Genomic DNA, 19,718 nt, shown 5'->3' with positions numbered 1-19,718 from the left:
AAACCCCGGGGACCGCAGGGTCAGCCGCGGGCAGCGCTCTGGTTTGGGTGTCCCTCCTGCCAAACCACAGCCCAGCATCTTCGCCTGTCAAGCCCGCTCTGCCCCAGCATCTCCCGCTGCTGCCGAAAGCAGGGGATGGGGGGCCGTTTCCCCAGGTGGGTCCTACCCTTCGGCCTCCCCCCCACTCACCTGGCCGGGGAGCACCCATCTCTGCTACCAGGTTCAGCCTAGCAGTGGGGCCGCAGCACTGCGGAGCACCCAAGGGCTGTTTTCCTAAGCGTGGTGACCCCCACCAGGAGCCCCCCCACCTGGGCAAGGGGTGACAGCTGGCCCTGGCAGGTCTGTCCCCACCTAGCGCAGCTCTGCTGCGGGGAAGTAAAGGGCTGGGCCACAGAGCAGATGAGGATGGGGTCCAGAACGGGGCCCCTTCCAGCCTGAGGGACAACGCTTTTCATCAGACCATCGGCTGCAGGTCGGAAAGAAACGCACCCCTCGTTAAACCTGCACTGCCGCATTAGCATTGCGGAACCCTCTACCTGTTACACAGGCGGATTGTGCAATGACAGGCTGTACACATGTATAGTCTTTCCAGGGTGGGCGTCAGCGTAGACAAGCTGCCCACGCAAGTGCCGTGCGATGGGCAACGCAGGCATGGCCAGATACACCACAAGCACACGTTAACGGGGATCACCCCGTACTCCAAGGAAGAGCAGGCGATGCAAGTACAGCTGGCTTGCTACTGCCCTGGCCTTCTCAGGGAACAACGCAGCTGGACAGACCTATGAGAAGGTCTAGTGATACCCGTACCACCTGCACTGACAGAGGCTACTCTCTTACAGTTAAGTGTCAGGAGTCCCTTAGTTCCTACACCTATTTGAAAACACCCTATACGCAACTTGCTTATATCCCACAACAAAACCTCTGCTGCCATTCACATGATACACGGGAAACACACACACACACACAGATGCGCACTTAGAGGAAACCTCCTTCGTACGCTCGCCGTGTACCACTCTGCAAAAAGAAGCCAAAACACAGCTGGGGAGAGGAGGAGAGGAAGATTTATCTTAATGAACACACCCCGGTCAGGATCAACTCGCATACTGAGATTTCAATCCGCTCCACATCCAGCGGCATATTAGTCCTCCCCCCACAACTGATCATAAAGCTAGGTTAATATAAGAGTGTTGCATGACCCTGGTAACCATACACTTTCCATCTCCTTGCCTTCCTTTATACCACCATGCTGTTTTCCTTTGGTTCTGGAAATCCCAGCCATCCATATTCCTATTAGCCCCAAGACATGCCCAGCCCAGCTTGAGCTTCACCAATCGCTTCATCAAATAATTTGATGATGGTCGGGGCTGAAGCCCCATGATGGGACTGCAAGTGGGAGTGGAAACGCTAATACAGCTGCTATTTTTGCTGGCAGTAAGGAGGACGTTGGTACCTGAACATTTCTAGCTACATTCACGCGCACACAATCCCCATCCCCACGCCCCCAGCTGCGGGGACAAACATTAAAATGATGTACAATTGTGAACTGCAAAAGTACGTACAAAATAGTGAAACAACAAACCCCATCAGATCGCACATAAAAAGCCTAGAGAATTCTGCGAGCCAGGCACCGTGCACCTTCAATGTTTATAAATTAATTATCTGAAAAACCCAGGTCACTCCTTATTGCCACAGTGCCTGTAATTTAGAAGTCTGGCACGCAGCCAATTCCAGAAGCCGCATTGATCCTGAATGACCGCAACAACCCCCCACACGCACACCCTCTCCTCTCCTCTTTCTCTCCCCTCCTTCCCTCCCCTGCGTCCCTACCCCCTCACACAAGCCCCCCCCCCGAGGATCTGTTATTTACAATCCTGCACTCTGACAGTTGGGAAATCAGATTGATTGACAGTGGGACGCTGGCGGATGGAGGTTCCAGGCACGCAGACAGACTGAATTCAGAATGTGGGATGAATGCCACTGGGAGAATGGGGGCGGAGGAGGGGGGTTGAAAAGCAATTAAAAAAAAAAGATTTCTAAATTATTAACATTTTTTAAATTATTAATGTTATTGGTGCCTCCATGTGAGCCCGCAGATAAACTGCGCTTTGTACTGGCACTAATAATTTATAGCCCAACCAGAGCCCTGTGGTGTGGAGACAATCCAAAATACACGAAGTTTTGTCTTGTCAATGTTACACCAGAGAGTCTGTGCAGACTCCTTTTCTCCCCCTGCCCACCCCAAAACCTCAGTGTGACCCCTCACCTAACAAATGCTGATGAGACAATTTAATCATAATCATAAAAAATACGTCAGGCTTTTAATGTAATGAGCTACTTTGCTCATTACATGGGGGGAGAAGGGGGTGATACCAGCTGTTCTGCAGCACACACTCTGCCTGGATGTACACGTTCCGCATGTCCAGCAGCCATCCGGTGCCCGGGTTAAGTGGTCTATCATGACCGTCTGCTACGATACCGGTACCCGTAACACGTTTTGTGCCGAGTCCACGCTCTGTTGTATTCAACATGGTCTACGCAGACCTGCATGTCACGGTCGAATATTCAGCATTTACGTGTCTGCATGCGTTACCCTTTTGTGCGCGATGCACGTTACATACTGTCCTCTCGCGTGCCATGCTTGTGTTCGCTGCATGTACGCGTGGAAACTCCAGCCCTACGGTGCATGGCTTTGCCCCGTACCTATGTACCATGCTTGCAGGAGCTCTGCACCTCTGTAAAGGTCTGGGACAGCTCAACACCACACCCAGAAGCATGTGCCCTATTCACGACGGCATGCCCCAGCACAGGCTTACGCCATGGCTTTGCTGATAAGCAAATCCTTACTCCACAGCGCAAGGAATCGCCTTCTTGCCCCCAGAGAAGCCAATCGAATCAAACAGAGTGGAAAAGAAGACAGCCTCTTCATTAACCTAACAAGGAGCCCTGGGGATTCACACTCTAGACTGGAGATTCTGCTCCAGCTCTTGCTGGATGCTTCGCCGATGTTGCTCGCGCTCCTCCCCTGGATCACCCAGGCAGGTACGTGGCAGCACACCACGCCTTGGGTAGAAAGCGGCAGAGGGGCTACGGATTCCTGCGTAACACTGCTTTTCAGTGACGCTTCAACCCTCCGCTTCCAAGACCGGAACGGCATCACCTCTTCCATCTCCCCGCCTTTGCCCGCTCCAGACAGCGGAGTTCCTTCCCTCACTCCTGCATCAGAGGAATCGGGTACAATACCCGGCTTTCCCGGGGCCCGAGCCGAGCCAGCGCCAGCAGGCTTTGCTTGCCTGAGGGAAGGTGAAGTGGGCCGAGGGGCCTCTAGCCTGCGGAGGGATGCTTGTGGCTCCCGCGCTCTGCCAAGCGGTTCCCAGGGCAGGACCTGTAACTGCCTAGTGCCCCCTTTAGGCACAGCGCGGGATGCTGCAGCCGAGCTGGATACAGCCAGCTTCCTCCGCAACCGAGGCAAAACCTATCGGCGACCCTTCAATTCACACAGGCCCCATTAGATCCTGGTCCTGCCGGACCCTTACCCCCTCAGGAGACCGCTCCAGCCCCAGGACAAGGCAGCAGCAGTGGACAACGGTATCTCTTAATGAGGAAGCTGCTTCACGACCAGGTTTTCGATTTTCCCCTCCTTGCATTAACATAACTGTACAAGCGCCAGCCTCCTTTTAAAGAGCGGAATGGCAGCATCTTCCCTTGAACGTGGATATCGGTGCAGAAATACTTCTGTGCCACTAAAGCCTAGAAACAGCAGACAGGCAGGTACAGAGGCACAATCTGCAGTGCACACAACAGGCCTTAAATAAAGAAGGACCCGGGTGGGGGGGCTCAGCTATCCCTAGTGCCCAACTCAACCTCAGAGGACCACGTCATCCTGGAAGGTCAGGGGACAATTTTTTAGTGCTGGAAGCTACAGGGTCCTTAAGGCAATGCTCTGAGGAAGCCCTCACCAAGTGAGCATGTACTGGGTATGGAAGAAGTTCTCTCCCTTTCAGCAACCCTTTCCCTCGCTCTTCCACAGCGTATCTGGTTTCGGCTAAGTGAAGGACCAGATCAATCCTTAGTGATGTAAACATAATTGCTTTCAATAGATGACACCATGGATGAACCTGTCCCACCGACTTCAGCATTTGCCTGCTAAGCTGTCTTCATTGCAACTTAGCTTCATCTGCATATTTTAATTGTCCGTAAAATCGTAAGACATTTAATTCTCATTAAGGTGAAAGGTCTTTAACACCGATTTATGCTATGTCTGCGTGTAGCAACTATTGCAGAAACTTTCTAAACCTAGCACTATCAATGCTTAAGTAAATCCTGCAACAACGTCTTGCTGTTTCAGATCCCATCACTAAATGGCAGGAGCATCTGGCACTGCCTACATCTCACAACCCCCCTCCATTATGCCAGCACTCGCTTCCCTTGCTCCACACTATGACCCAAGACACATACCACAGATTCTGAATTTTCAGATTGACGTGAGCTCTTGAAACAAAGGAAGGAAAGGACCCCACACACCGCCACTGCAAAACACACAGTAGTGATGTTGCAGCTAATCTATTCCGGTAAACAAATGTGTAGCCCCCACAGATAGCTACAGAAGGTATTAGCATTTACAGACGGCTGAGGGTAGATGCCCCCACAGAGACGGTGGGAGAAACGGTCTGTAGGATACTCTTTAGCACCACCTGTATCCATTGCACGATAAACAGGCAACACTGCAGCCCATAAATCCTCCTCAAGTGCACACGGGGGTTAGGGACATATTACAAGACTTATACCAAATGGCAAAGCAAGTCCCTCCTCCTGTTTGTAAGAGCCTGTACCTCCATGGCTGGGCACTGCCATGCTGTTGGCCAGCTGGTAGAGACGTTGTTGCTGCTGCTCTTCAAACGTGCCGTGTTCATTCAGTGCTGACATCATGCGTCTATAGTGCTCCTCTGGGGTCATCTGAGTCACTGAGTCCTCAAGCAGAGGCGTGTGGGAGTTTTCTGGAGAGCAGAAAGATTTGGTCTTTTTTCCAGAAAGAAATACAGTGCAAAATCACCTAAGTATAGGGAGAATGCAAAAGAAAGAGAAAGGGAGGTAGAGGGATATTACCACAATTTTGCACAACTCTCTAGTGTACCCACTGAACTTGACGTACCAAGCTGCCAAATGCAGCCGCCCTTGTCCTCCAAGATGTACCATTATATCTGGTCAAGACACACCTACAACCTGCTACACCTCCAAACACGGGCACACTTATATACAGGAAAGTCTACAGCTCCAATTGCCACAGCACCCAAAAAACTCATTAACAACTTTTTTTTTTTTTCCCCCTAAAGCAACAAGCGTTGCATTATAATAACACAAAATTACCAACGAGCTCTCTACCCCAAGGTGGCAAAGAGGACAGGCAGGATGAAAAGAGTTCACCGAGTTCTCACCCTTTCATCTTAGGGGACGCGAGTTCTTTTTTTCGACTAATACCTGATCCGACACGCACCTCTTTCCCCCGCCTTTCTGAACACCCACAAGGACACAACAACACGAGAGATGTTCAAGCACCCAGCGTAGGTGATGCTGACAACCGCACAACAGACAGTGATGACAGTCCACCTGCCCAGCTCTTGGAGGGAAGTCACAAAAGCAGGTTGTTTCAGATCTGTCCGTGTGGCTAAGCACCCCGAGGCCATTAAAATTACACCCAACGTGCCGACCTCTCCATCTTCCCGGAACGACTGCACAGCCCAGGAGGGAGACGCTTTGAGGAAGGCCCTGCCTGCTCCCTGGGCAGTAGGGAACCCAGTCTAACAATCAGGGAGATAAAACCACAGAGGCTTTGTGTTTACTGTAAGCAGAACTCGGAGAGTAATTACCTTCTCTGCCTTGGCGGTGGCTGCTCTAACACTATTTTATCTTGGATCTTCCCCACAGGCAAAACCTTTTCATTACTCGGAGAGGAACTCCCAGTAACAATCTAAACAGGGAGAAGGGAAGGGAGGGAGCGGGAAGGGCTCCCCCCAAGCTGCAGTCACAAGACCACCACTGCGTTCAGGGAATTACAAGACCACCCTACCGTGTGCCCCAGATTTGTGCTCCTTCATCCACCTCGTTTCGCAGAGTCCCTCGGGGCTCGTGGCAGGTGACTCTGCTGCCAGACTGGCTCCAAATTCAAGGTGGTGGCTCTGAGCACAGGCCACTGACTTTACACCAGCATCAGCGCTGTGACAAATACGCCGGTACCAGACGTCTTGCTGGGAAAAGAGCTGTGCATCTCTCTCGGGTGAGAAAAGGCCCCTAAGACAACTACCAGAAAAGACAGCCTGTGGCAAACAAATACAGTCCAAGAGACGAGTCCCTGTAAAACGTGGCCCTGCCACAGTAGCTTAGGGACTGGTTCACTTCTGCCTTGGCCAGAATAAGAGGCCATTAGCGGCAAGTGCTGTCTGCCACTAAACTCGTTACACAACCAAGCATACAGGGGCTCAGATTTTGGAGATTTTGGTGGCATGTTGTAATGAAGCCATCTCCTCCCCAAAACGTAGGAAGGGCTAATGAGAATCATAAAGCCTGAGCTGCACAAAGTTTCAATAAAAAAGGGTTGCATCACCGGCTCCCGAGGCAGTCTTCCTCTGCAAAAGGGAAATGACTTCAGGTCAGCCGTCCAGCTCAGCAAGGATTCTCAATCAGCACAGCAATTTGTGGCCATATCTGCAACCACTGATCTCTACCCCAGTGACATGTATCTGCATCGCCAGGACCACAGGCTTCCTGTGTAAATCACAGGTTCGTGGCCTGCTTCAAGCTAGCTAGTACCAGCAGCTGGCTCCCCACCCCGTACTGCGTGCATCTCACTTAGAAACCAGACCTGAAAAGAGGGAGGCTGCACAAGATGACAACCATGCCATGCCTGCTCCCTCCCACTCCCTGCCTCCGGTACCCAAGCCTGCAAGACACCAGTGGAAGGAGCAGGGGGCTGGGGGACAGAATTCCCTTCCACGACCCCTTCTCGACAAAGTCACTCCGCAGGCCAGCTTCTCGCATCCTCCTCCGCTCTCTTGCCGCTCCTGCCACCTCCCCCAGGAACGCAGAAGTGCACCAACTGTTTCAGTTCCCTTCTGATGCTCTTAACCAAAGGTCTAAGGAGCAAAGCCGCATGCCACAGACCTGATTTAGAAAAACCCCTATTTTTTTTTTTTTCCCCACCGCAGCTGTGTCATTAGAGAAGGGGGGAGGGGGGAAGAATAAGGGGGGGATTTAATAACACTTAATTACCATAAACTCTATCCGATCAGCCGCAGAGCAGATTTCAGGTGCAAGGAGGGGAGGGAGAATGGGGGTGGCAAGGGGAGGCTAAGAGGAAGGAGGAGTCCAGGGAAAGGCTGGATTTCCACACTTAAAACTTGGAAGATTTCACATGACTCAGCCAGCGATAATTCCAGCTTTGCTGAAGCTTTGCTGTCTGCTTTTGTCATTACCAGGGGGTAATGCGGGAGACTGATCTCGCCAAATCTCTTCCAGCCGCCAGGTGTGAAATGGACCCTGGCACGGTCACTGTGAAGGCACAGCCGAGGCAAGCATCTGTTGGGCCTTCACGCTCTCCAGCACGCCTCCCTGTTTGCCAAGCCAAGGGGAGCCCGTCTCTCCCACCCTACGCCAACACTGCAGGGTCCCGATGGCAGGAGCCACAGGGAATTCAGGCTGTTGGAAGACGCAGGTTTTCTGTTCAGCCTGAAGGACGCGTCATTGCCGCACAACCTTTCCACCAAGCTTTTATAAGGCTTGAACTCCCCAAGCAATCCCAGACGAGACAGGAGCACCCAGCCTGGCCGTCTCCTCTCCTTTGCTACAACAAACCCATGAGAGGCCGAGGCTCCCTTTCCTGAACCACAGTAAAAGCTTAAGGAGCCTGTTGCAAAAGCATCTCACCCCAGGTTCAAAGCCAGGTCTTAGTAGCTTTAGGGTCTTTGCTGCCCGAGCCGTCGCTTGCCATGGCAGAGAGGATCCGTGCCCACTCTCACCATATTCAGCAGTGGGGGTTTGGGGGGGGCAGCGAAGTTATTAGCAAGAATGGGGCAAAATATTGTTTCTTCATTTGGCCTAATTGGACCGCTGCCAAACCAATCAACATATGGATATTTCCCCCCCAAGAAGAGGAACAGATTGACAAAGGCTAGATCTGAATTGCTTAGCTGTAGTCCAGCTCCGGTTCCGGTCTGCTTCGTTAACCAAAGATGCAATAAGATTTTGTTTTGTTTTAAATGATCTACAATAGCAAAGAAAAGAGAATGGCAGAAGGAGCAGCGTATGAGCTCATCAGCCCGCCCCAGGGGGTGAGTGCAATATTGTTCCCTACGTGTGTTTTCCAGCACTTGGTCCAGTCTAGTTTCAAATCTTCCCAAATGATGAGGCTTCTACCAGATTTATTTCAGCAGTTCAAATAGGAACCAAAATACTCTTTTTCCTATTACTCTTTGATTTTCTCTTTTTGCAACCGTTCAGTTTTATTTCATATCTCAAGGTATCGGAGAAGCAGATCTCCAGACACGCCGTTGCCGCAGGAGCGAGGGTTTTACTTGGGGAATTGTCTCCCGGGGAGAAAGCTTCCTCCGTGACCTGCCAGCACAACCCTCGCTCCGAGCCTCTGATATGCTCGCATTTCCATATTAGACGCGAGAACGTTCTGCTCTGTTTGACAGCAGTGCTGGCGCGGCCCTGTTTCCACTGAGATAGGGCTCTCTTTTGATCTCCGGTGTGAACGCTGCGAGCATTGGGGAGGGGGGAAGGGAAGGTTACTGCTTCCCCGCTGGAAGGGTTTCCAGCCCTACAGGTGTTTTTTCACTCAGTCAGAGAGAAGGAGTGATTTACTTGGCTGCCTCTGTTCTCCTTGCCTTGTCAGGCACAGCCACAGCAGCACGAGATGTGCCGCGGGCACGGGGTCACTTCTCCTCTTCAAAAGGCTGGTTCGGAGACAATGCAGCTGTGCCCTGAGCAAGAGCTGCATCCAGGGCCAGCGTGCAACGGAGAGGGGGACAGTCCCCACCTTGAGCTGTGCACCACCGCAGGAGAGTGCAAAAAGGCGGAGGACCAGCACCCGTGCAAGGCACGCCGCTGGGCCGGAGAAAAAAAAGGAAGGGTGCATCCCGGGGAGATGCTGCAGAGCTGGCTCCTGCCGGAGGACAGCGTGGGGCCGCACAGGCTACGAAACTCCAATTGGTCCTTGTTTTCCTTCCAACTCCTAAATCACAAACTGCACGCACAGCATCTGGGTCCCAGCCAAGCTTGGGGCTCTAGCACAATCTCACACTTTACAGCACTACTCTACAGCGGCAGTTCCCAAATTCCAGGTAACTAGCCACTAGGGTCCACTGTGCTTGAAAATAGCTTGTCGCACAATGCAGATCCTTCTGTTTCCAACCGGTTCCTTAGTACAGAGCTGGGAACACAGGGATCATTTCTCTCCCAGCCCTCCACGGTACCCACGCCACCGGAGCACTGCCTGACCGCCAGCAGGATGGGAAGTCTCCTGGGAGTTCTCAGCCGCCAGGTGCTCTTGCTGTTTGGGGCTTAAGACACAGAAACACTGGCTATAGCCCCTACTTTGACCCCCTTTTCATAGATAAAGGCCCCCAAAGCACCAAAGTCTCTGGCCCTATTCAGCCCCTCGCTCTTCTGACGGTAAGCACAGCCTAGGCTTAAAATGCTTGCCACCACGTTGGAGAGAACAGGGGTTCCCCAATGATCTAATACAATAAATATCAGGTAACATGGGAGATTAGTAAAAGGCCCAGCTCAGAATTTCCATTCTGTCGCACGCTCTTTTAAAGGGCAGGGAAGGCTTTCTGAGAAAAAAGTGGGAGTAGAAAATGAAAGTTTGCTTTTATTCGGGGCTTCCTAGGAAGCCCTCTCTTAACGAGCTGGGGGAATCCCTGAGTCATTCAGAGTTAAGGAGCAGTATTTAGACCCCGAGTGCATACTGCAAAGCCAAGGGCTGCTTATCTGCCTCACACTGCGCTCAACCCACTCACCTACACAAAAATGGTGGGAAGGCCAGAGGAAAGAAACGGAACGGGATCGTTCAACCCTGCTGCTCCCATGGCAAAAACATCAATTTGTGCAAGTTCAGCCACTTTATTAGGGTGAATCCAAACGCAATAGTTTGGTTTCAGATGGCTTGATTAAAGTTTAGCCCGTTCTCAGCCAGGCCACATAGGTTGCTGCTACCTGGATTCAGTTCCTAAGCATGCACTGTCTTGGAATTACAAAGGATACAGACTCCGCAGAAACGGCAAAGATGACAGCAGGTGTATCAAGTGTGTTACAGGAGTCTCATGCCCCTATATAACAAATGCATTCCAGAATCTATAGAAGCATCCTGCTGGAACTTACCTGCGCACATCTACTAGAAGCATTTCAAGGATAACAGGAATAGGGCAGATGAAAAAAAAAAAAAATCAAGGAAAACAGGTAAAGAGTAGCAGTATATAGGGTTCCTCTTTATACCTTTCAGAAAAGCCCAGTAAAAAGCTAAAGCACTTCTACTTGTATTAAGGAGTTAACAGGCAGGAGAGGGTTACACGAAAGAAAAGATTTAGTACGTTCTTGGGCAGTGTTAGCAATATTATATATTAAGCGACACTAGCATTCAACATCCTCTCAGTATGCTGCCTTTCAGATCATAATTTGGGGACAAGGAGTCAAGAAGAGACAATATACAGGAACATTACGTGAAATTAGGATGCAGTACAGGTCCCTACAATATATCTTTATATAGCATAATATAAGGTATGTAGTTCAAGAAGGCTTCAGGACAAACTGCTACAAAAAGTCCCCTTTGAGATTCCCTGAATTGGTTATTGAGAATATACACCTTGGAGAGTCTCAGCTGCTGGACTCCAAACCCATGAAACAGGATCTAGCTTCAGACAGCTAGTCTGCTTTTATTTTTTTATTTTTTTTTAGTGGCCAAAGACTGCAGTTAGGCACTGTGATCAAGATGGGTATTACTGACAGCTAATTAGTTTGAACTTAACAACAAAGCCTTTAAGTGAACGGCCTGCAAAACCTCATTTAAGCAACCTTGAGACAAACTCATTAACTGCAGGCTCCATTACCCATTCCACTTTGCCAGTCATAAAGAAAGTTTAAAAATCATGTTTATAGGAAAGAACCTTAAGACAAATCAGGAGATTAAAAAAAAAAAATCCCTATAAAGAGAAACCTTCTGCAGATTCCATCTCTATAGGAACAGTGCCATAAATGCATAAGAAAGAACTAGGCAGCCCTCTTCTCCCTGCTAGGCTCCTTTTTTTCCCTTTAAAGGAACAGATGCCAGCATGATAAGCCTGTGTGTATCTTTTATATTAAACATGTAATCAAGACATTCTGCCTGAAAAGTAGAAACACCCCTAAAATCCACCTCAAAAGCTGCAGCTTGCCTTTTTTAATCATAAAGCAATTATTCTAATTAAGAGGCAATCCCCTTCTCACACTGCAAGCTTCCCTCCGATTAGATAAAGAAAGCACGGTGCACTGGTAGCCTCCTTCATGCACCCTCAGTGCCGGATACTTAACAGCTCCCACACCACAGCCTCTTGCAACCCTCCCTTCCCTCCCTCCTTAATTTCAATTAAGTTCCACTCTTAAGAAAGGAGAAGAAAGGGGAAGGGGATGGGGGAGGGAGAAGCAGCACTTACCCTTTGGGGACTCACTTCTGGCTTTCTTGCTTTCTAAAGGACACTCACTGCTGCTGTTGGGAGAACATACTCTTCTCTTGCCTAAAATTTCATCTAGAAGAGAGATGAGAAACCTGAGTATCAGATAAGGTTGTACTTTCCTCTTTGCAGAAGCAACCAGAGAGACTTTGGTATTTTGCTTCTCTCTCTCACACACACAGACACACACACGCACACATATATTACAAGCAGAGGAAAAAAAATGAAAGTAAGAAAAATCATCATCTTGAGAGCCTTGATCTGCTTTCCTAATCACGCAGTCCAAAAGCACATAATGACTATTCACACACTGATCAATGCAACGTTTTAAAGCTATAAATTCTGAATCCAGTTGATTTCCTTACTGAGTTTCATCATTTGTTCTGTTGCCTTTTGTCCCCCTGGTGTTTCCACTCCTTTCATGCCCTGATGCAAAGCAACTGGGGGAGAGAAAGGGGAGGAAAAAAACAACACACAAAAAAAAAGCACAACAGATCTCTGAATCTTCCTACCACAGTATCTCTCTCTCTCTCTCTCTCTCTCAATCTCTCTCTTCCCCCCCCCTTCCCCCCCCTCCTCCTTCAAAACCTCAAGGTCCTTAGCAATCTTCCCCCTCTAGATTGTACGGAAACACTCAAGCCTTTTGCATTACTGCAGCCCTACAAACCAACACAAAATATCTAATATACAATTACAGCGTCCCCGAACAGATTTAAAATCAATATCCTCCCATAATAATGCTGGGGAAACTGAAAGCATGATGTTGCATATGGGCAGGAAGGAAGAGACTGTTTGTCACTGCAAGCATCAAATTCTCATCTATCAAGGGCTTGTTAAAGATGCAGCATCTTAAAAGAAAAAAAAAAAAATCTCACAAACAAGCACCATATTTGAGTGAGCATACGTTGCATCTGCCTGTGAATCAACATGCATGCAAAGCTTCTGCAATTTGCCCAAAGTGTGTTGGTTAAGAAAGGTTACAAAGCCCCTTGGTGCTATTTATAAGAACAACAAAATTATTTATGTTCCAGGGGACATTTTAAGCCAAGCGACTGTCCCTCATACTCAGAATCACTCCACGTTACTTTGAATTCGGCTAAGCGAGCCCAGGTTCCTGCCTTGGCATTGTATTTATCAAGAGATCCAGAGCACAGATCTGTGGCTGCCACAGGCTGAGCAGTGCCGAGAGCAGACAGTTAACGTGCCGAGGGCAGAGCCTGCCAGGCAATGCCTTTATCCAAAGAGCAATCCTGGAACTCTGCAAAGTTACAAGTGGCATTTCAAGGTTTTAAAGAGCACAAGCTGCCTCCGATCTTATCTTGCCATGACCCTGTCACCCAGGCTGTTAACAAAACTGGCACTCGGAGACAACTGCAGAGGCTTGCAACCATCCATAACCAAAAGCAAAGTAAATACAATGAAACAGTGGCAATTGGAAAGCAGATGGGAAAGGATAGAGTCAGCCAGTGACGGCAGCGCTTCAGTTTTCTCAGCACTTCATATCCCAGGTGTTGAATCAGCCCTTCAATATAATTTGAATTTTATCAATCCTCCTGCCTCAGTTTACCCTTTAAGTAACTTCTCCAAAACCACAGACAGCATTAGCTTGCCAAGCCACCGTCGAAGCTAGGAAGTACCTGGCCACACAGCACAAATAGAGTCACAAGCTCCCTCCCCACGGGACGCTTCATTCTTCATGTTGATTTTCCTGGAAATGTTAGTCTGATGCTGCAAACCCTCAGCGCTGGAGGCCAAGATCATATATCCTGCTCAGAAGCGTTCTCATCCGGGATTTGTGGCTTTGAAACAACAAAAGTCCCGTCGCTCTGCTCTCCCCTCCCAGCCTGGACAGGAGGCAGCAAAACCCAACAGGGCTTGTTCTTATGTACTTCGGGCAGAAGAGACTCCATGGAAGAACTGGTGACAGAAGCACCAGTTACATGCGACAGCAGTTAGAATATGAGCAGTAAAGATTCCTTCATTTCACAACTCTGCCAAGGCACCTCATTACCCTCCCATCACTCTTTCTCTCTTGCTATTCCACTCCCACCCCCGTGCGCCCATCTGCCAGCAGACATTCGCTCTGACTAGCGCCATGCCCTGCTATTCCCAGACACGTCAGCAGGACAGGTTGCAAGTCCCATCTCCCTCCCAGCCAGCTGCATTTGTGCAGGGGAAGACCGAGATCGTGCAGTAACTCTGAAGCAGCACCAACTCCGCCAGACCCAGGCCCCACCAGTCTCCAGAACTGCCCACCCACTTCTCGGCACACACGCAAGCGAGCTGGCGGCTGCGTGAACAGTCGGGTGGAACAGTCTGCCGTCGGCGGCATGCCACAGGGAAAGGTCCTGCATGTCTTGCAGTCGAGATTTGAACTTGGCCCTCCAGAGAGATCCCACATGAATGTATTAATCTCTAGGATGATCTGCAGCGTTTTCCTTCCAGCATCTCAGGTTCACGTTGTACCAAAGCACCAAATCCCACACACTGAGTTTGTATTTAGGTTGCCCCCCAGCAGTTTTTATGGCAGTCAGTTAGATCACAGAATGAAAATTTTCCTTTTTTTTTTTTCTTCTTCATTTAAGGCAAAGTCCTGGCATGTGTCAGAGACTACCTCCGTCCCCAGAAGTGTGGGAACTAAATCAACAAGATATACAGTGAGCAAGGAAAAAGGAATAATTAACATCAGTAGCCAGTATGGAGGCACAAAGATCTAACAATCTGCCCCAGATTTACCGAGTCAGTAGCAGAGCACAAGACTGAACCGCAACCTTTCGAATTCCAGCCCAGTGTTATAAGAAGTCATACCCCTCTCTTAGCTTTCTTAGCTGCAAAGCAGGGAAGAGGCAGGTCACGTTTTCATTAGTTACTTAGTAAACTCACAGATTCTGGGGTAGAACCTAAACAACGATGTATTTGTATTACAGCACCAATTCTTTCCTCTTTACAGCTTCAGCCATATGCACAGCTTTGTCATACCACTTACACCTGCTAAACCTGCGCCCTTTTACAGGACCCTATACTCTAAAGTCATCCCTTTATGTCCACATGCCATTCATCCAAACGTTCTTTGCACTCACACACACAGAGCCAGGACAGTGGTTGAAGGCAACGGGATGGGAGCATCCACAGTCCATCTCCCCCGACTGCAGCAGCAGCAGCAAAACCAAATATGTTTTGCAAATGAGTTGGCAGTGTAGCTTCTGGATGTCTTACCACCCTCACAAAGACAGGTTGTGCATTTAAAGTACATTGCTACTGATTGACCAAAAAGCCAAATGATAGCTGTTTGCTCAGCCCGTGCACCTGCAGAAGACAATACTCCACCTTAGACAGAGGATGGGGAGGGATGGTTTGGGGGGGCTTTTTGTTTTTCTTCTTTTTTTTTATTCCCCAAATCCCTGCTTTTGCCTCCTCTTTCCTGCCATCTACAAAGCATTTCAGTTGAAAGAAGCCAAATCGGGGCAGTTTTTTAATATTAAAGCTGAAAATGAAAGACATTATCAGTAGAACTGTAATGTTATGAAGATAGGCCAGGCAATAATACAAGTCAGGAGTGCTAGAGGAAGCCCCGAGCATACTGATCGCTTAATGCCGCCAGCGCAGCACAGCCCTGACCACACAACCCCCACCCCCCAGGTCTCCCATCCAGGTCCCCAGATCCTGCGTTACATTCAAGGCTCCCGCTAGTCTGACATGGCAGCGCAGAAAGCGATCCAGAGAGGTTTTTGGAAACAAAGTCAAATATTTTCCCCAAAGATCTAGAAATCAAAGTGGTTTTTTTCTCCCCCTTTCATGGGAAGACAAAGTCCAGCACTCACCTGCCGCATTTCTACAGTGAAACATGAATAGACAGGCCAGGAAAGTAGGTCAGCTGGAGGAGGACAGCACTTCTGCCTCCATACAGAAGTATCACCCGATGACTTTGCAACCATAAAGAGAAAGGATGTGGGTGTGATACCATAAAACGAGCTTGTGTAGAAGCCTGGGAAATGTGGGTTTTACCTAATCACAGCCCTCTTTGGACCTGAGACACACTGATTAGAGGCCATGGGTGTAAACATCACCTGGAAGTAACGGTGCTTTGCACCCCTGCACTGCCTCTAATCCTCAGCCTCCCAGCACCCAGCAGAGCTGGGTGACTTAACAGTCATGTTCACCAACACCTCTAACAATCCCAAGTCTCATTATCAGCTTTGAAGAGAGGACTTGAGAGCCTAAGTCAGCTGGGAAGATTAGAAAAACCTATCTCTAGGCTTCCCCAAAGAGGGAGGGACTTTATCTCCACTCTTTACGAGGGAATCCGCAGCAGAGAAGTTGCACCAAGGACAGACGCGCATCAACGACAGGGTGAGAACCGAGCCCGTGTCCCAGTGACTAAGCACAGGGTTTGACCTGGAGAAGGGAAATGAACAATCATGAGGTAGTCACAAAATTTTTGCCCTCCCAGTGTTGTTAAATGGGTGGACTAGAGAGAGACTCCCAATTACAGCTGAGGACCGCACCAAGTTTTTCTGTGCTATGTTATGCTACAGAACAAGGGGAAGAGATCAAGACCTATCTCACGCTCCCTATCCATATCATTGGTTTTGCTCTGAAAGCTTCTTGGACCCAGAAGCCCTGAGTAAACAAAGAATTGAGCCAACTTACATGGGAAATCACCCAGGCTCAGATAGCCAACATCTAACGAGAAGAGAGTCCTTTTTTCACCTCCTTTCACATTATTTTAAGAGGAGGAAAACAGGAGGAAAACATCCTCCTTTGCTCTTAACTCCGCCACCAAACTTAAACCCTGGAGATGACAATTCCCACTGACCAGTCTGAAATGTCTTGGCAGCATCTCAGTTTATTCAGCTCTCCCCTTTCCTTTGGCACAAACAGGCTACCACCAGAGGAGCTGCTCTGCTCAAACAACTCTGGTGCTCCAGCCCTGCCGCTCAGTCTGTTCCTGTGCCGAATGCGACAGGTTTGCAGGGACCCTGGAGACTTACTTCCCCAGCGATGGGCTTGTGCCTTTGTAAGAAGCTGCACCAGCTTACCGAGTCCCAGCAGGCCCAGAGCTGCTCTCAACAAAAGCTGGCGGACGAGGGGCCACGCAGTAGGCTGCACACAGCAGCGTGGAATCTGGCTGCACATCGGCCCCATCCCTTGCCAGCAGGAATCAATGGAACAAAGGGAGAGTGAAGCACAAGGTCATGGGAATAACGGGCCATAATTTCACTGAGGGCAACAAGAATGGAAAAAAAAAAAAAAATTATTGGGGAAGCTGGGGGAAGGGAAGCAGTGGGTTTCTGGGACTTGGGATCCTAGAACAATACAAGTGCATGCCAGCTCACGGGGCAGAGTTAGTTCTAGCAAGGAAGGGGGAAATACTGCTGGATCTCCGCAAAGGGGATGTTGAACCAGCTGCAAAATAAAAGTGGCATCCTACTCCCAGCAGGTCAGCTTAATGGCTTTAGGGACAGGTCAGGCACCAGGCTTCAAACCTCAGCTATTGCACTGGGTCATCTCATTCCTTTATGTCTCCACATCTATATCTATTTGTTGATTGTCATTTAGATTCAGACTGCAAGGTCTCCAGGGCAGGAAGCATCCTTTTGCTAGCTGCTGCGCTAGTCTCAACAGTAGAAATAGCACAAGCAGCAGAGCGAGCTGGACACTCCAGGCTCAGGACTGTCCCTAGCCTAGAAGAAGGTATCTCCAAACGTTCCCTAAGCATCACGCTTCAAGTTCCCTGTGACAAGAGGCTCTTGGAAACAGGAAGAAAAACAGGTAACAAAGAGGAGAGAGGAATGGGACAGCCTAATGGTCTCTTACTACAAAGCAAGGAGGATGCAATATCTAGTAACCAAAGGCTTTTCTCTTTCCCGCTCACTTTGAGAGAACTTAACTTTGGCAGACTGGTCCTGCAGTCACTCCTCTCAATAGCAGAGAAGGACTCTGATAGGCAAGAGTCAGTGACCATCACCCACAGAACGTAGCACCCCAAAGGTAGGCCTAGCGTCACTAACTCCTTCCTAAATGTGAGTTAACCGCAGCGTATATGAAAGCTGCGGGAGCACGCAACAAGACAGTAGTTGAGTAGAAGGATTCCCAATGCGTAACATATCAACCATCCTTTCCTAGGCACGAGGAGCAGCCTGCATCGCCTTTCTCAGCTCTTACCACCAGGCCATCTGCCTTTCCTCCTACCATGCAAACAGTACCCTGCTACTTCCCACCTCCTTGTGCTGGCTTGATTTCCCTAGCTGGAGCTAAGCACCTAAAAGGACTGTCCAGTATTTCAGTTCCCAAGGAGTGAAAAGGAGGGAGGTGCAGGTCATGCTGGAGCCATCCTCCTGCCTGTAATGAGGCTGTTTACTAGAGAAGGTGCACCAGCATCCCCTTGTCTCCCATGTTCTCACAAAATTCATTTTTACAGCATGCACCAAGCCATAGAAAGGTGGTAAATATTCATAGTATGAAAAACACTCATGGCGAGGATATACTGCACTTAAGAGAGAGATCTGAATTAATTTTACACGCTGCAGAGAGGCTTTTTAGCAATTGCAAACTTGTGAATCTCCACTCTCTTCCAGAAAAGATGTAAAGAATGAGGCTGGGAGGGTGGGCTGGAAGTCCAGGCCTTTTGGAGACTCACTTTCTAGCTCTAGAAAGGAGCACTTTCTAGTGGGTAAGACAGGAGAAGGGGGAAGCTTGTTAAATCAGAAGACTTAAGCTCAGTTCCAATAAGGATCAGGTTCTCCTTGAGGGACCACAAACCTCTCGGGCAAAGGTCGTTTGGCCTCCATTTATGTATCTGTGATAAAAAGCTATAAAAACTGGCATTATTCTTCTGACACAGATACCTCCGGCAGTCCTGGGGAATGCCACCCAACATCCCACCATGCCAAAAGGCGGGTAAAGCAATGTGGCAGGGACAGCACTCGCATTTCCCTGTGGGCTCCTAGGTGCCGAATCTTCCGCGTGTGGTCTGTGCCAGCAACCTGGTATTCCCTCCAACACCCAGGACAGCTACTCCACCTCCTCTGGCTGCTCCTTCTACAAGCCTCCCAGCTTTTCTTTAGAAAAGTGAACGGTGAAGATAGTGATTTCCAACAGAGCTGCTGGTGGTGCTGTACCCTTAGCACCATTTAAATGTCCGATTGCACTCATTCAGCCCCTGAAAAAAACAGCGCTCCTCCAGTCCGTGACAGCTTTGACAGCCAGACTCCTTAATTCCTTTTTCTTATTCCCTTAATCTGTCATCTTTATCAGGCTGGGGAAGTGCCAGGCAGCATGCAGGAGCCCCGGCCCCGATCAATCTCCACATTACAGCTGACAGAATGGTGCTAATAACTTATTGATCTAATGTTTGCCAAGCCCCACTGGGGCTGAAAGGCTGCCATTGATTGGCTCGAGGGAAGGAGCCTCTCGGCTGAGAGCAGAGCGGAAAGCCTTCAAATTGTCTTCTTCCCGAGGAGTTGGGAGATGGAGGGAGGGTGGGGAAGGGAGAACAGGGAGGAGGACAAGGGAACTAAAGAGAGGAAGAGAAATGGAAAGGAAGGAGGGTGCACGTGTGAGATGGGGATTAAGAATAGGAAAGGAAGGGTGGGGGGGAAGGGTTTGAGAACCAAAGAAATGCAAGGAGGAGGGAAAAGAGCAGTAAAGGGGAGAAGAGCAAAGGGAATAAAAGGGATTGGGAACAAAAAGACTGTGCAGAACTGAAAAATTAATGAAATAGGCAGTTGACCCTCTTCTTGCTCGCAGCAAATCATTAATAAAATCTTTCCAACCCGCAGCCCTTCATCCTAGGACAGCTCCTCCCAGGTTTGTTCATATCTGACGTAAAGCATGCAGCACTGCTGACTCCCCCGACCAGGTCTGAAACCACAAGCTTGCATCTGGGGAGAGGGCATCATCAGGACAGATTCCAGTTTAATTTACGAGTCTGTTCCCCACAGTGATATACGTGCAACTTAACCCTTGAGAATCCCCACCCATCTCCTTGATTTGCACTGAAGAGGTTAATAGCCG

The 19,718-nt window shown here is 49.3% G+C and overlaps 1 protein-coding gene across 1 annotated transcript in view; it reads right to left on the bottom strand.

The window, feature by feature from the left end:
* SAMD11 (sterile alpha motif domain containing 11) overlaps nucleotides 1-19,718 on the bottom strand; it is a 120,935-nt gene that overhangs the window by 26,510 nt on the left and 74,707 nt on the right. Inside the window, exons 5-6 of the mRNA XM_010577533.1 lie at nucleotides 11,685-11,777; nucleotides 4,830-4,994 (exon numbers count right to left, since the gene is read on the bottom strand). Coding sequence (XP_010575835.1) covers nucleotides 4,830-4,994; nucleotides 11,685-11,777 — 258 coding nt within the window. The remainder of the gene's footprint in view (nucleotides 1-4,829; nucleotides 4,995-11,684; nucleotides 11,778-19,718) is intronic.

Source organism: Haliaeetus leucocephalus, unplaced genomic scaffold (assembly GCF_000737465.1).
Source record: "Haliaeetus leucocephalus isolate CR32 unplaced genomic scaffold, Haliaeetus_leucocephalus-4.0 Scaffold556, whole genome shotgun sequence".
Taxonomy (NCBI): domain Eukaryota; kingdom Metazoa; phylum Chordata; class Aves; order Accipitriformes; family Accipitridae; genus Haliaeetus; species Haliaeetus leucocephalus.
The sequence above is the reverse complement of the archived record's forward strand: the minus strand, read 5'-3'. Positions and strand labels throughout refer to the sequence as shown.